Here is a 17,193-nt window from a genome sequence, read left to right as displayed (position 1 = left end):
ACAGGCCTCTGAACCAGGTGACTTTATCGTTGGTAATGGATGAACCCCACAGCTCCAGCTTTCGGCTTATTAAGTGTCAAAATAGGGTGATCAAGTTGAGTAGGGACTCTTTTTCAGCACCCTGCTCAGTGCCATATGAAAAAGGATCAGAGACAAAAAGGATCAAATTGACTGTTGATAGTGAGGAAGAGGAAGAAGAGAGCTTTGTTTGTGGACAATCATCTGAGAGAGAGTGTGTTCAGATAGTTACCGCCGTAACATCTCTTTCGCCACTTTTAGCATTCAGTCAGGTATGTTGCATTGTGCTGCTGCAAATTAGGGAGAAAGAAAATGATAACTCTTCTGAACATCGTTTTTTTCCATGTGGCAGACTTTTTTTAAGTCTAGAAGATTTTTCAAGTGGGAAATACCTAGTGACATTTCCAAAGAAACCTATAGGTAATTTTTGTTGGTACTTTTTAATCATATACCAAATTGAATCAGAAAATTTTAAGAACTCTTCTTTACTTGATAATAGATTTTAATGAAAAAGCTTGTGACATGTTTTTCTTGTAGAACAAATGGAAGATCTGTTTGCACTTCTTGCAGCATTGCAAAAAACTTGCTTGCAAATTACATCAGCCAGATATGCCCTGACTTCAATGAAGACATGGCTCTTAGAACACATGAAATGTGAAGTAATCAAAAAATTTCCAGAAATTTGCTTTTGTAAAGGGTCAGAAAATTTGTATGGGACGCTCTTCCACTGGCAACAAAGGACACCATTTGAAGGGATTTTAATAATCTATTCCAGGTAATGCACATCAAATTGGAATTGGTCCACCGAAGTTAGTATATGGTGAATATGTGGTCCAACAGGAATCCCCATGATAGAATTCTGTGCCATTGTGGGACATGTCCGAGCCATTGCCTGGTTTGGTATGAATGGGCTGGTGGCCTCATATAAAAACTATAGCTGTTTTGATTTTGTTTGTTTTTGACTTTTTTATTTTTGGTTGAATTGGGAGTTATTGTGAAGGTTAAACAAATTTAATAATTATTTTAAGATTTTTTAAGGGCCTAATAATTATTTTAAGATTTTTTCCTTACCTCTCCCCCTCCATGACATTTAAAAAAATATAAAATATTGATCTTACTACTCAGAAAAAAATTAATTAGGAAGCAACCTCATGAGTATTAAATGACTTGGTGTAGGATATGTATTTTATATTGCTACAGTCTGAATTCTATCAATGATCACGCATGCATTATTGGTTCTATTCATTGCTAGAATTTTTATACATGAATATTAAGTGATTACTATAATATGTTTTACACAGCTGCTTTGTACTGTCTTGAGTTTGGTAATACTGTGTTTTTGTTTTTGTTTTTGTTTTATTTCCAGGAATCAAACAGTTTTGTTTCAGTGCCTTCATAATCTCACCAGAGTTCTCCCTATAAACTGTTCCTTCAAAAATCTGAAGTCAGGAAGTGAGGATTTCCTAAGTGCTCATTTGGCATTAACTTTGGAGAAGGAATTGGTTATCCTTGGTTCTCTTTCTTCTGCCTTAGTTAAGGTTGAAAACAATTTGGTGCAGAGCTGTGACGCAAGCAAAGAAAATAGTAGTGGTGTTCTGGCTGTTTTATCAGACAGTAAAGAAAACATCCAGCCCTACAGAGAAGAACTTCAGAGAGAAAAGCAAACGTTGGGGATGGACCTAAAAGTGAGTGGTGCCCTTTATAGAGAAATGACTTTGCAATTAGCTGAGGTTCAGCTGAAATCAGACCTTACTGCACAGAAATTGAGTGGTCATTAATTATAATCTCAATTTGATTATATTTTAAAATATTTTCCCCTGCCAGAATAGTTTGGTTTCACTTGTTTTTATTTCACATTATATGCCTTCTTTGTAAAAATTAAAAATGAGGCTTTTTGTAGAATCAGGTTTTGATGATGCAGAAAATATCAAGCCTCAGAGCAGCACTTCTTGAACTGGGGCCATTTTGCCTCCCTCCAACCTTCCCTCCCCTTTCCTCACCTTCCCTGCCCAGGAGCATTTAGCTTGTTTGGAGACTTTTTTTTAATTGTCAAAAGGAGTGGACAGTGGGGAGTCTGACGCAGGGGCACTATTCATGTCTGGTGGGTAGGAGCCAGGGATGCTGCTAAATATCCTAGTCTGCACACATGAACCCCCCTAGAAAAAATTATTCTTGCCTGGATGGTGTGGCTCAGTGGTTGAGCGTCGACCTATGAACCAGGAGGTCAGGGTTCAATGCCTGATCAGGGCACATGCCCAGATTATGGGCTCGATCCCCAGTGTGCAGGAGGCAGCCAATCCATGATTTTCTCTCATCATTGATGTTTCCCTCTCCCTCTTCCTTCCTCTCTGAAATCAATAAAAATATATTTTTAAAAAAGAATTATCCATCCCATAATTCAGAGGTTGAGAAATCCTGCCTTAGAGTTACCACTTGAGAGAAGGCAGAAGTGCTTTAATAGTATTTTGGTCTAAATCTTTTTTAAAAACTTAAGTAGTTCTTTTATTGTATTCTGCTTAGTAAAATCTAGCTTATAAAAATTAACTTCAAACAGTCAAGGTTGTCAGGATTCACAAGTTGTGTAAAGGCCAAGCTCTTATGGGAATTTAAATGGTGGACTGTCTGGGTGGACCATTAAAATGAAAATGTGTGGACCCTTGTTCATTTAAATTTTATTAGAAAGTTTCTCTAAATTGTTTAAGTTTATAGGAATGTGAAAATTTTAGGCCATTTCTTTAAAAAGCATCTCTTTTTCAAAAGGTTAAGTAGACCTCACAGGCCACTGTTTTGTTTTTTTAATTAAAAATGCCTTTAAGCCATATGAAATTCTAACTCTTAGAAAAACTAAAATATAATACTCTAACTAAAATAATTTAAAGAATATGGTGTTTCTCACGGACTGAAAAATTTTAAAATAATTGAAAATTTACTTCAGTTAGGAAGTGATTTTTAAGGGATTCAGTGAGACATTTCAAAGGGATAAAAATTCAACTTACTCCTTTTTTAAAAAATGAATTCTGGAGTAATAAGAGAATGTCAGGAGAGGGAAAAAAGACTCAAAAGGATATGGGCCAAAAGGAATATTTCTGATCCTTTTTCACTCTAAAATCCTTAAGTGAGATGGAGGAAATAAAGATGATTATGGAAATTGGCATTTTGTGTTTGCAGCTATGAAGTGCTAATTCTCCCCATGCCTTCAAAATGCTTGTACCTAATGATATGATGATGAAAATGGGTTTTAGAGAATGTAGGTTATTTTCTTGTCTCAGCCTTTATGATTGTTCGTATAATGTGCTCTTTTTATTATTATTAATCCATTGCAAATTGAAACAGCTCTCTTTCTATGAAATGTCAATGGAAAATATCTCAGACTTTCTGGAAGTGGAAATGAATTAATTTCAGGATTAATTTTGGAAATCTGGGAGCAGTATGTGTCAGTAGATATATTAAAACTGTCCATGGCATGTTCTGAAAGAACAACCAAGTATAAAATACAGGAACTAAATTAGAAGATGGAGGCTGTCAGAAAACGAAGTACAATTTAATTGCCATAGTTTACTGGTAGGAAACTTAAAAGTAGCATTTGCTTATATTTTCTTTATAAAAGCAACCTAATGTTACTGGTATTAATGAAGATATACCACATAGCCTCCTTACTAGTGAGTTTGCTACTTCAGTATATATTTTTACTTCCTACAAACAGTGTGAGGAAAAGATGGCCTCACCGTTCTCCTGTGACTCAGTTGTCTGCCTCTGTAAGCATGTTCCTCTGACCGCTGCCCTCCTCATGAATGGGAGGTTCCCCTCAAAAACAGTCCTCCCAAAGCCACACTGCTGAAGTGAAAACCAGTTTTGTTTTGGAACAGAGTACTCCACAGTTTCCAGACACAAAACTTTCTGTTGGCCTCCTGATCCTTTAACAAAGGAATGTGTGCAAGCCAACATTACTCAGTTTAGTGACCAGTTGGAGGAAGGAAAAAGAAATGTAACATTTATTGACTGCCAACTATGTGTAAAACAGTAAGCTTGAAACACACACACACACACACACACACACACACACACACACACACACACATGTTCATGTTCATATCCATACATATATATGGGTTAATCCTTCACAGCAACCCATTAAAAGTAATTATTAGTATTGTCCCCAGTATGAAAAGGAATGTTAAACCAAATTAAGCAGGTGCATGCAAGCAACTTGAACCTGTGTCCTTGTTAGAAATTTTTCAAAATCAGCAGACCCTTTAAGAATTCTAGTAATGTACAGGTTGAGTAGCTCAGTTGGTTAGAGCGCTGTTCCAGTAGGCCAGGGTTGCAGGTTCAATCCTGGTCGGGGCACATGCAAGAATCAACCAATGAATGCATCATTAAGTGGAACAATAAATCAGTGTTTCTCTTCTCTCTTCCCTCCCCTCTCCCATCCTTTTCCCCCCTCGCTCTAAAAATCAATAAAAGTCATTTTTAAAAAGAATTATAATATACAGGTTGTCTTGATAAAGCTTTGTTTTCCTTCTTCCATTCTTCCTTTCGCTCTTCCTTTTTTTTTTTGTTTTTGTTTTTGCCTAAAAGTTGGGCAGTATCAAATATTGAGAGATATCCTTTTTTCCTTGTACTTAAACTTGTAAAAACAGCGGTTTCCGTTCTCATGGCATGAGTGAAAGCTCTTTCTTGGATAACCCCATCTAGAGGACTATTTAGGCTTTTGTTGCTAAAGACAGTATGGTGCAATGGAAAGAATGCTGATCCATAAACAGTGTAACGAATTGAATCCTTCGTCAGTTTGTTCTGTTCTCCCTTTGAGAGTTTCCTTGATCTGTTACTTGAATTGCTTACTCCCTTAACCAAAAGCCCTATCCTATTGTGTTGAGTATCTTCACAGTGCTAATTGTCTGGCCACCTTCTAGGAGCTTATTTCAATAATAGTGTTGGTTTTTATTCAGTAGGGTAGCAGGCACTATTCAGCTAGTGAGTGTTAATAAGGGCCAGAAAATCTGACACCTTCTGTGCTGCACTGTTCAGATTTGTCCTGTGTTACACTTGTGAGGAGCTACACTGGACAAAGTAACTGTGTGCATAACTGAAGGTCAACATAACTGTCCTGAGTCCAGCTAGGAAATTTCTTTAGCATCATTAACTTCATCTTTAATTATCCACTTCACGGCAGCAGTCACTTACCCCAAAATTATAAATAGTGTTACTGGCCAGTAAAGCATACCATTAGCAATCAAGCAAAGCATTTAGCACTAGATACCCTGTCAATGCAGAGTGGGAGAGAAGTGTGATGCGTTCTGTTGATGGCCTGTTGCACATCATTTTCTCTCTTTTCTTGTATCAGAAACTCTCATTTTGTTAAAGAAACTTCCTTTCCCATAGTTCATGTGACTGGGGGAGTGCACTCTATTCCCAGTTCCAGAAGTTAGTCCTGACTCATCTAAGCTAGTTGGTGCAAGACATTTCCCTGGCAACTGTTACTGGTTTGGATGAGTAAAAGACTTAAATTGGACCTAATTGGTCTGAGTGGAAGGACTGGGTTCTTTGTTTAGGAAGAGGTTCTCTTCCTTTCCCATCTAGAAGTAGGTGACCCTAATTTAAAAAGTTGAGAGTTACCTTATAACCACAGGAAATTAGGCTTTTGAATCAATCTGACATTATAGACTGCATAATTGTTTTATTGTGCCGCTGATCAAACCTAAATCTCACCCTTCCCCAGGACTGCCTATTACTTCAGGAAAAAGTAATTTGTAACAGAAATCAAGGTTTCTATTACTTGCAGGTAAAATAATATCTCACTGCTAGAAATGGGAAAAAGAATGCCAGAGAGTGAAGCTGACTGTTGGACATGTGGAGTCCCAGAATGGGAATCGTTTAGTACAGAGGCAGGTTGCTTGTACCTGCTAAAAGAAGAGTAGGGCTCAGTCGCTATGGCTCAGTGGTGAGTGTCAACCTATGAACCAGGAAATCATGATTCAGTCAATTCCTGGTCAGGGCATATGCCCTGGTTGCAGGCTCAGTCCCCGGTGGGGGGTGTGCAGGAGGCAGCCAATCAAGATTCTCTCTCATCATTTATGTTTCTGTCTCTCCCTCTCCCTTTCTGAAATCAATAAAAATATGTTTTAAAAAAGGGGAGTGGGAAAGAGCCACCCACTCTGCCCCCACGTGCACCTTTCATTTGCTCACTAGGCTTCTTTCTTTTCTTTTTTTTTTTTTTTAGTTTACAACTCAAATTATTTCATATCTCATAATATTTTATATCTGAGATCAGCTTTTTTTTTTTTAGTCTTTTAAATCTTCTTTATTGCTTAGCTTCCCTCTGGTATTATACCAGGCTACTTATTCAATTAAGCCTTCCTCATTGGGTTAAATGTATATTTCAGATTATTTAACCTATTTCTCCATATTTCCTGAGTCAGAATATAAAATTATGAATGTCAATACCATATCTTTTATGTTTCTGAGATATGAGAAGAATTCAGACTTGCAATTCTCTTCTGACAACTGTTCTCATATCCTCAGTTATATCCTGTCCAGTAGGAAGAGAAATCTTTATCAATTTTGATTGTTATAGAAGTCTTTGTGCTAGAAAAATTTGATTTGATATTATGGGACTTGTAGCATTTTCAAAGCTAACAAATATATGTTAGAACAGGAGTAGTTGCCTTTTAATATATACTAAGGTAGCAAAAGATAACCCTTTCTAACTTCATTCTAAGCTCATTAAAAAAAAACACAAGGTTATGGGAATTTTTAGTGTAGTTTTTGTAAGCCTGAGGAGATGTTTTAAGGTTTTGAATGAGTAATTTGGGTATGTCAAACGTGATAATAAAATCCTTTTAAAAGCTATCCAAGCAGGAAATAAATATGTTCTAACATTTGAGAGATTCTGGTAAATGTAGTAAAAACTTTGGGAGTGGCCGAAACCGGTTTGGCTCAGTGGATAGAGCGTCGGCCTGCGGACTGAAGGGTCCCGGGTTCGATTCCAGTCAAGGGCATGTACCTTGGTTGCGGGCACATCCCCAGTAGGGGGTGTGCAGGAGGCAGCTGATCGATGTTTCTCTCTCATCGATGTTTCTCTCTCTTCGATGTTTCTAGCTCTCTATCCCTCTCGCTTCCTCCCTGTAAAAAATCAATAAAATGTATTAAATAAAAAACAAACAAACAAAAAACAAAAACGTTGGGAGTGGGGATGAAGGGAAGCACCTGAAAGGAGCCAGGACCAAATGTGCTCTGGATAGTTAGCAAAATCTTCAGAGAAAGTGAACATGCAGTACGCGTGTTGGGCCCAAGAAGGAGGTGGGGCTTGGTTTGCAGACTGGTCTGGTGTTTTCTGAAGCCAGTGCCAATGGAAGGGGAAAGAATTAGCCTGGAAGTATAAATAGTAGGAAAAATAAGTATTCACAGAATTTTGGGAAAAAGTTGAAGAAAATTGTAACTCACACTTGCATACCAGTTTTGTTTTGTTTTGTTTTGTAATGTGGCATGCTGAGAAATAGCAATAGCTCACATTTATTGATAATTGTGTGCCAGACATTGATTTAAATACTTCGCCCATCTGACCCTTACAACTGTATAAAACTGTGCTTTCCAGGACAGTAGCCACTAGCCACTATTTAAACTTATACTTAAGTTAATTAAGATTAACTTAATCATTTTCTTGGTTACACTAGCCACATTTCATTTCAAATACTCAATAACCACATGTGGTTAGTGGCTACCATTTGGACAGGACAGAATAGAACAATTCCATAGTCACAGAAAGTTCTATTAGACTAGAGGCCCAGTGGATGGAATTCATGCATGGGTAGGGTCCCTAGGCCTGGCTGGCGATCAGGACCGATCTGTGGGGCGACCAGCAGGGTGATCTGGTGGGGAGGGCCCAGCTGGCACTGCCTGCTTGCCAGCCCTGCCACTGCCACTGGTCGCCTCCCTCTGTGGGGTGATCAGTAGAGAGATCGGGCCCCCCCCCCCCCCCGACTGGCACCGCCTTGGCTGGCCTGGGGCCTGCAGGCTGGGGCAGCTCCTGTGTTGAGCATCTGCCCCCTGGTGGTCAGTGCACATCATAGTGACTGGTTGACAGGTCAACTGTCTCCCCCCTGGTGGTCAATGCATGTTATAGTGAGCAGTTGAGCGGCCTTTGCATATCATTAGCATATTACACTTTGATTGGTTTAACGGACAACCAGTTGACGGGACACTTAGCATATTAGGCTTTTATTATATAGGACGAGAGATCCGGTGCATGAAATTCGTGCATGGGGGAGGGACCCTCAACCCAGCCTGTACCCTCTCCAATCCAGGACCCCTTGGGGGATGTGCAGGATCGGGCCTAAACCGGCAGTTGGACATCCCTCTCACAATCCTGGACCACTGGCTCCTAATCGCTCACCTGCCTGCTTGCCTGGTCGCCCCTAACTGACCCTCCTGCCGGCCTGGTCGCCCCCAACTGCCCCTCCTGCTGGCTTGGTTGCCCCCAACTGTACCCCCCCCCACCGTCATGGTCGCCCCTAACTGCCCCCCCCCCCCGCCGGGTCACCTCTTACTGCCCCCCTTGCCGGCCTGGTCACCCCTAACTGCCCCCCTCTGCTAGCTTGGTGGCCTCCAAATGCCCTCCCTGCTGGCCTGGTTGCCCCCAACTGCCCCCCTGTTGGCCTGATTGCCTCCAACTGCCCCCCCTGCTGGCTTGGTTGCCCCTCACTAACCCCCCTGCCGGCCTGGTTGTAGGTAGCCATCTTTGTGAGGGTGTGAGGGTTAATTTGCATATTACCTCTTTATTATATAGGATAATGCTGCTATAAGATGTGTACTGTTAACAATCTCTTGTTTGTAAATCAAGAAACTGAGACCCACACAGGTTAAATAACATACCCAAGGTCACATAACTCGTAAAGAGCAGAATCAGGATTCAGGTCCATTGTAGCTCTAGACTTTGCTCTTTTGCCACTATGCTATTCGGCTTATGAAGTCAGTTTGTAATAAAAGTGTATGTCTCTGACTGTTTTATATTAACAAAATGCACTTATTCCAAAAAAATCACAAGAAATGTAAAAGTCAATAAAAATATAAATTTGTTAATGTAATTGAAATATTGGGGGAAATGTGGGCCATGCTATATTAAATCTTATAATTAGCAAGTTCTTAGAGTTGATTGATGGCCTCAGCTAAATTTTATCTCTTGACTACTTCCTCCAACTATATCTAAATGCCTGAGTCTCTTCCTTATTTCCTCTAGCTGTCTAGTCTAGAACATTTACATCTTTAGTACATGAGTACTATATCACCTGCGAAGAAAAGGCGTGGAATTATTTTTTCACCCTTTGCATGCTCTAATCCTCTCAAATGATTTGCCGATGGAAAAACATTTCATCTCTTTAAAGATATCAGTGGTGTATCAAGTGGAAGGGAATATAGAGTTCTTTCATTTGGTCATGTGTTTATTGATATTTCATTATTGTGCCTAGGCATATAAGTAGCTGCTAGAGATATAGAGATAGATAGGACTCTTCTTGGCTTAATGGGAGAGACAGTGGCACAGTGGATTAAGTGGTAAAATATAATGGCATTTTGCCTAATGATTCAGGGATCATCTGCCAGACTTATTGCTGGCCCAGGGAGAAGTGTATACTCAAAGAAAGAAGTTCAAACCAGAACACTTAGGACAATAAAAGGGGTCTAAAATATTTAAATCATGTGATTTCTGAAATATTTATTGATTGAAAATTTTATTTTATCATATTGGTGAACCCATAAAATAATTATATTTAAAAACCTAAAAAACAAAATTGGTTTTAAAAATTAAAACAACATATTCATGTACATTAAAGCAAATAATTTCTTTAAATTGATTGTCTGAACTATTTTGCCTATTTTATTGTGGTAAATATATAACATTGAATTTATCATATTATTTTTAAGTGTACAGTTCAGTAGTGTTAAGTATATTTACATGGTTGTGCAATAGATCTTTAGAACTTTCTCATCTTGCAGAACTGAAACTCTATACCCATTATACATTAACTAGAGGCTCAGCTTGCGAAATCGCTTGAGACCCAGACCCCCCGGTGCTGTGGGATCCAGACTCTGCTGTGCCGGTGGGACCCCAGACCCCGCTGCACTGCTGCAGGCGGGACCCATCAATGCACCTCCTGATGACCAGTCTTTTGGTCATTCCGGTATTATGGCCACTGGCTTTTTATATATATAGATTTTCACTTCACTTCCTTCCAGATCTTGTTCTACCCTAATAATTCTCAGCCATGGTTGTACCTAAGAATCACCTGAGGACTTCTTAAGGAGATTTGCTGATCCTAATCCTTACCCCAAAGATTCTGATATAATTGGTCTAGGTTCTGCCTTTGACTTTGCATCAGTTTAAAAGGTTCCCAGGTAATTCTGATGTACCGCCAGGCTTGAGACTCACCTCATTACAACAAGCAGCAAATCAACTTGACTGTTTGAGGGGGCATAACTTAACAATTTTATTTTTGTCAGTGGCCTCTTTCTCTTCATATTGTAATATGCCATGGTTTCTCAAATTTTAATGTACATACAATATCTGCAGATCTTGTTCAATTCTCTATTCTGATTCAGCAGGTCTAGGGTGGGGCCTGATACTGTATGTCTAACAAGCTCACAGGTGATATTAATGCTGTTTTTGAATACCCTATATTGATTGGCTTAGGTCTGGGTTATGAGAGGTGGACTTTTTATCATTTACTGTTTACCACTACTTAAATGTGTTTGACCTAAGCATGTGTTATGGGTTGGATTGTGTCTCCAAAAAGATATGTTCAAGTCCTAACCCCATACTTCAAAATGTGATTTTGGAAATACAGTCATTTAAGATGTGATTAATTAATTTGAGATGAGGTCATACTGTAGAAGTATGGGCCCCTAATCTAATATGATTGGTGTCCTTATAAGAAGATGTGAAGACTGTGACAAGGAGAATATAATATGACAATGAAGGCAGAGATTGGAGTTATGTAGCTGCAAGCCAAGGAATGGCAGAGATTGCTAGCAAACTACCAGAAGCTAGGAAGAGGCAAGAAGGGATTCCCCTACAGATTTTAGAGCATGGCTCTGCCTACATTTTGATTTCAGATTTCTAAACTCCAGAACTGTGAAACAATCCATTTCTGTTGTTTTAAGCCACACAGTTTGTGGTATTTTTGTTTCAACAGCCCTAGAAAATGAATATAACAGTTATCCATGACATTAGTTTTAAAAATTAAAAAAAATCAAGGGTATTTTGGAGGAAAGAAGATAGGTCATTTTAAGGCAGTGAGAAATAAAACAATGTGATGTTTGCATAGGACTAGTAGTATAAAGCAGGTAGTTGTTAGTATTAAAGTATAAGATCCTATCAATCTGTCCTCCTAAATGTCTTTTAAGTAATCAAGCTTTCTCCCATTTTCATGGCTACCTCCCTATTCCATGCTGCCATTTTTTCTTACCTGGACTAATTCAGCAGCTTCCTAACTTGTCTCCATATTTTTCACTCTTGCTTTCTTCCAGTCCTGTTCTCTAAACTGCAGCTACAGTTGGCAAAGCTCAAATCTGATCTACTGAAAAGCCATTCGTCATCATTTCATTGTCTCTGTGTTCATTCAGTGGCTTCCCATTACTTTAGAATAAAGGTTAACATCCACATGTGGTATGTAAGGTATGCTGTCATCTAGGCTACCTCTTGAGCCTAGCTAGGATATTACTTCTGTCCCTGTTGGGCACTACTCATTAACATTCCATCCGTTCTTTAAGCACGGCATGTTGCTTTCCTACCTCAAACTCTGCACATGCTTTTCCCATTACCCAAGCTGCTCTCTCTCTCTAATTCTACTCTCTTCATCTAGTTTCATGACCATATATCCTTTAGATATCATGAGTTAATTCACTTCCTCATGAACCTCTGACCTTCCAAGACCAGGTCAAGTCCCCCTGCTCCCCAATATACACTTTTGTAGTATTCCATACTTCTTTCCAGTGACTATAATTAGAATTTAATAGCTAACTAATTATAGGCAGGAACTATAGTGAACTCTGATTTGAAATCAGGGCTGTTGATTCCAAAATGGAAAACTTATGGGTAGAACCCATTATCTGTCCTGATTACCTTTGTATACCGTCTAGCATAGTGCTTTGCATGTAATTTCTGCTTAAATAATATTAGTGTAATTTTAAAAAAGAAAACACTAGTGAAATGTAGTTTTAAGAAATTAAATAACTGCCCTAACCGGTTTGGCTCAGTGGATAGAGAGTCGGCCTGCGGGTCAAGGGTCCCAGGTTCAATTCCAGTCAAGGGCATGTACCTTGGTTGTGGGCACATACCTAGTAGGGAGTGTGCAGGAGGCAGCTGATCAGTGTTTCTCTCTCATCGATGTTTCTAACTCTCTATCCCTCTCTCTTCCTCTCTGTAAAAAATCAATAAAATATATTTAAAAAAAATTAAATAACTAACCTTGGTATGTATGTGGGAGGGGGCAGAATTTCCATATTAAGAAGGTTGTACTTAATTCTTTAATCACTGGTTCTCAGACTTTGATCATGTGGGTAGGAGTAATTGTAAAAATCGGGGAGGCAAGAATAGAACAGAGAATCTAGAAAGAGACCCAAGCCATTAAGCTCAATTAATATTTGACAAAGGAGGCAAGAGCATACAATGGAAAGACAGTCTCTTCAATAAATGGTGTTAGGAAAATTGGACAGTTACATGCAAAAAAAAAAAAAGAAGAAGAAGAAGCTATACCACCAATTTACACCATACAAAAGAGTAAACTCAAAATGGATAAAAGACTTAAATGTAAGTTGTCAAACCATAAAAATCCTAGAAGAAAACATAGACAAAAAAAATTCAGACATCTCCTGTAGCAGAATTTTCATCACTACATCTCCTAGGGCAAGAGAAACAAAGGAAAAAATAAACAAATGGACTACATAAAAAAGCTTCTGCAATGCAAAAGAAACTATTAACAAAATGAAAAGGGAGCCCACTGTATAGGAGAACATATTTGCCAATGATATATCTGCTAGGGGTTAATTTCCAAAATATATAAAGAAAACATACAACTCAACAAAAGGGAGATAAAAAATCCAATTAAAAAATGGGCAAAGGACCTATATAGACACTTCTCCAAAGAGGACAGATGATCAAGATATAAAAAGGGTTCATCATTAATCATCAGAGAGATGCAAATTAAAACAAGGTATCACCTCACACCTGCCAGAATGGCTACCATCAATAAATCAACAAAAAACAAGTGCTGGCAAGTATGTGGAGAAAAAAGAACCCTAGTATGCTGCTGGTGGGAATGCAGACTGGTGCGGCCACTGTGGAAAACAGTATGGAGTTTCCTCAAAAAATTAAAAATGGAACTTCCATTTGACCCAGTGATCCAACTTCAAGGAATATATTCTAAGAATCCTGAAACGCCATTCAGAAATAACATATGCACCCTGTGTTCATAACAGTGCAATTTACAATAGCTAAGATCTGGAAACAGCCCAAGTGCCCATCAATAGATGAGTGGATAAAAGTTGTGGTACATTTACACCATGGAATATTATGCAGCACTAAAAAAGAAGTATCTCTTACCCTTTGAGACAGCATGAAGGGACCTGGAGAATATTATGCTAAGTGAAATAAGCCAGTCAGAGAAAGACAAGTATCACATGATCTCACACAAATGTGTAAAATAATGAACAAAATAAACTGATGAACAAAATTGATCTAGAAACATAGAACCATGGAACAGACTATTAAATCTCAGAGGGAAGGTGGGGGTGAGTGGGTGGGTGGGAAGAAATTACACAAAGAACTTGTATGCATATATGCATACCCCGAAGATACACTTACTAGTGTGGTGATGGCCTGGGGCAGGTGGTGGGTGTGGGCTAGAAGGGGTCCATGGGGAGAAAAGGGGACATGTGTGTAATACTTTGAACAATAAAGATTTTTTTAAAAAGATGTGGTATATTTACATCATGAATTACAATGCAGCTATAAAAAGAAGGATCTCTTACCCTTAAGACAGCATGAAGGGACCTGGAGATTATTAAGCTACGAGAAATAAGCCAGTCAGAGAAAGACAACTATTACATAATCTAATTTATATGTGAAATCTAATAAAGTAAACTGACGAACTAAATAGATCCAGAAAAGTGGAAGCATGGACTAGATCAATCAATCTCAGAGGGAGGTGGGGTGGGGAAGTGGGAAGAGATTAACCAAAGAATTTATATGCATACTAGAGGCCCAGTCCACCCGTGGGGTCCCTTGGGGGGGAGGGGTTGGGCCAAAACCGGCAGTCCAACATCCCCCGAGGGATGTAGTAGTGCGTGAAGCAAGGCTCACTACTGCTCTGCTGCGGTCTCCGCACGCCTGTCCTAGGGCAGTGGTTGGCATACCGCGGCTCGCGAGCCACATGTGGCTGGCGAGCCGCGGTTTGCCGCTCTGTTGACTAATGAGTTTGCCGACCACCGTCATATACTACCCTTTACCTCTTCGCACACAATATGCCACAATTGCCTAATCCTCACAGCTTCCAACTACATGGTAACATTTAGTCTAGTCCAGTGGTCGGCAAACTGCGGCTCACCAACCACTGTCTTAGGGCAATATCAGCACACCCATGACCGAGAAGCAGCTGTGGTCTTGCACCCAGTCAGTCCCAATGCTGATCCCAGTCCTGGTCCAGGTGGGGGAGGGGCATGCAGGGGAAGTGTCTGTGGGGGAGACTTGTGCATCTGCAGCTTTGTTCGCAGCAGCTGTGATCGCCAGCCGTGAGCCCAGCGTCTGGCGCCCATCAGTCAACTGAGCAGTGCTCCCGCTGTGGGAGCACACTGACCACCACGGGGCAGCCCCTGCGTTGAGCATCTGCCCCCTGGTGGTCAGTGCACATCATAGCTACCAGTCTTAACAGTCAAACAGTCCCTTAGGCTTTTATATATATAGATATGTATTCCCCATGGTCACAGACAATAGTGAGGTGAAGGCCTGAGGTGGGGCAGGAACTGGGTGGAAGGGGATAATAGGAGGAAAAAGTTGGGGACATCTATAATACTCTTCAACTGTAAAGAAAAAAAAAACTTTCAATCTTACAAAACCAAAAAAAAAAAAAATTGAGGCCAGCATAGATTTAACAACTTTTTTAATGCTTTATAATTTGATATTTTTATATTTTTTATTTTTGTTTTGTCATGTAAGATTAAGTGACACCATCATTTTATAAAACAAAACATATTGATACTAAATATATATAATCATAGAATACAGATTTAAACTGAATAAATTTGATTTTGTGAAAAAGTCACCGCATTTTCTCAGTCCCATCATGCAAAATACCATTTTGGAAACTTATGGATCAGCACTAGTCAGTGGACATATGCTTAGGAATCATAGATGGGAAGTTTTGAAAGAATTTATGTTGACAGGTGGCATAGTCTGATTTTTCTTTTACATAGATGACCTTGTTGGCTGGTTGGAATCTGGAACCTAAGGAACAAATAGTAGACTCAGAAATAGCAATGAGGAGACAGCTAGAGTGGTCTGGGTGAGAGATGAAGTATTGATTTAAATTGGCAAGGGTAAAACTGAAGAAATGTATTGCAGAGGTATTTAGGATATATGGTTAACAAGATTTAGTTTGTAATTTGTTAATGGTTCTTAAAAGGTGGGGGTCAGAATCACTGGAGAAGAATGTGTGTGTGTGTGTGTGTGTGCACAGACATACACATTTATGCCTATACTTGCCCTAGACATGAACCCAAATGGTAAAGGGTAGAACCTGGCTATATGAAATTTTTAAAGCTGCAAATATGATTTAGATCTTACCATAAAAACCACGGATAGCTGGTCAGAGGAAGGAGAGGGAGTAGACAAGGAGGACTCCCAGCTTTTTGTTTTGGGTTAATGATATGGGGATTTAGGGAGATGAGTAGTTTGAACTCCCTAAATTAATATATCCCATTTTTATTAAATGAGCTGAACTTAATGAAAGCCATCTTCTTTCCTACTCAAGTAATATTTTTTTTTTACATCCGTATACCTCCTCTGGTACTTTTAGCTACAGAAGAGCAGTTATATTTTTTCAAGTATTGCAAAGTTCAATCTATTGTCTTTAAAATTTGACCATATAAGAAAGAAAATATATCATAATTACAGTAACAACAAAAAAGTATCTAAAACAGGAAATGTGGAATATCTGAATGAAGAAAATATTTAAATACTACTAAGTGATCCCTCAAAGACTAAAAAATAATAATACATATATTCTTAGATAGGAAGACTCAATGTTGTTAAGATGTCAGTTCTCTCTGTTAGTTTATAGATTTAATCCCATCCCAATAAATAAATTCTAAAATTCTTGTGGAAAAATCTGTTAGAAAAGCCATGAAAACTCTCCAAAAGAAAGGCATGGCAGGGAATGGAGATACACTCTACTAGATATTAAGATATATAGTGAAATATCAATAAGTTAAAGTGTGTTTCTAGTGCACAAATAGATAAACACCACGGTAGAATAGAAAATTTCAGAAATAGGACCAAAAGCATATGAGAACTTAGTTTATTATGACATTCCACTTCAATGAGGAAAAGATGGTCTTAGAAAATGAGTAGTGATCTGGTAGAAAAAGGGAGAATGTGCCATTACCAGGTTCGGTATGATATAGATCAAAATTTCAAGTATAAAAAAAGGAACTAAAAATAATGATGAAAACAAAGGATAACTTCTGTGTTAACTTGGGATGGGGAAGACTATCTATTTCACAAAATCCAGAAGCAGTAAAATGCAGTCACATTAAAAAAAAAGTTATAATGTCTTCATTAAAAAAAAGAAAATGGTGCACAGCTGGCATGGCTCAGTGGGAGCATAGACCTATGAACCAGGAGGTCACAGTTGGATTCATGGTCAAGGGCACATGCCTGGGTTGCGGGCTCAATCCCTGTTAGGGGGTATGCAGAAGGCAGTCAATCAGTGATTCTCATTATTAATGTTTCTTTTTCCCTCTCCCTTCTCTGATATCAATAAAAATATTTTTAATGGCATAAAGCAAAAGACAAGATAATACTGGAAAAACTACCTGTGACATATCTCAAAATAAGGAGTGTCCACAATACACAGAAAATGTCTTGAAAGTGATTAAGAGAAAGAATGTAAAGGGGGCAAAAACTTT

General features: G+C 38.9%; 1 protein-coding gene across 1 annotated transcript in view; it reads left to right on the top strand.

Moving 5' to 3' along the window:
* FANCB (FA complementation group B) overlaps positions 1 to 17,193 on the top strand; it is a gene marked incomplete at both ends in the record, with an annotated part of 61,672 nt that overhangs the window by 22,370 nt on the left and 22,109 nt on the right. Inside the window, 3 exon segments of the mRNA XM_080652285.1 lie at positions 5 to 438; positions 556 to 793; positions 1,385 to 1,788. Of these exon segments, the coding sequence (XP_080508411.1) occupies positions 5 to 438; positions 556 to 793; positions 1,385 to 1,788 (1,076 nt within the window).

This window comes from Plecotus auritus (assembly GCF_963455305.1).
Source record: "Plecotus auritus genome assembly, chromosome: X".
NCBI classification, from domain to species: Eukaryota; Metazoa; Chordata; class Mammalia; order Chiroptera; family Vespertilionidae; genus Plecotus; species Plecotus auritus.
The sequence above is the reverse complement of the archived record's forward strand: the minus strand, read 5'-3'. Positions and strand labels throughout refer to the sequence as shown.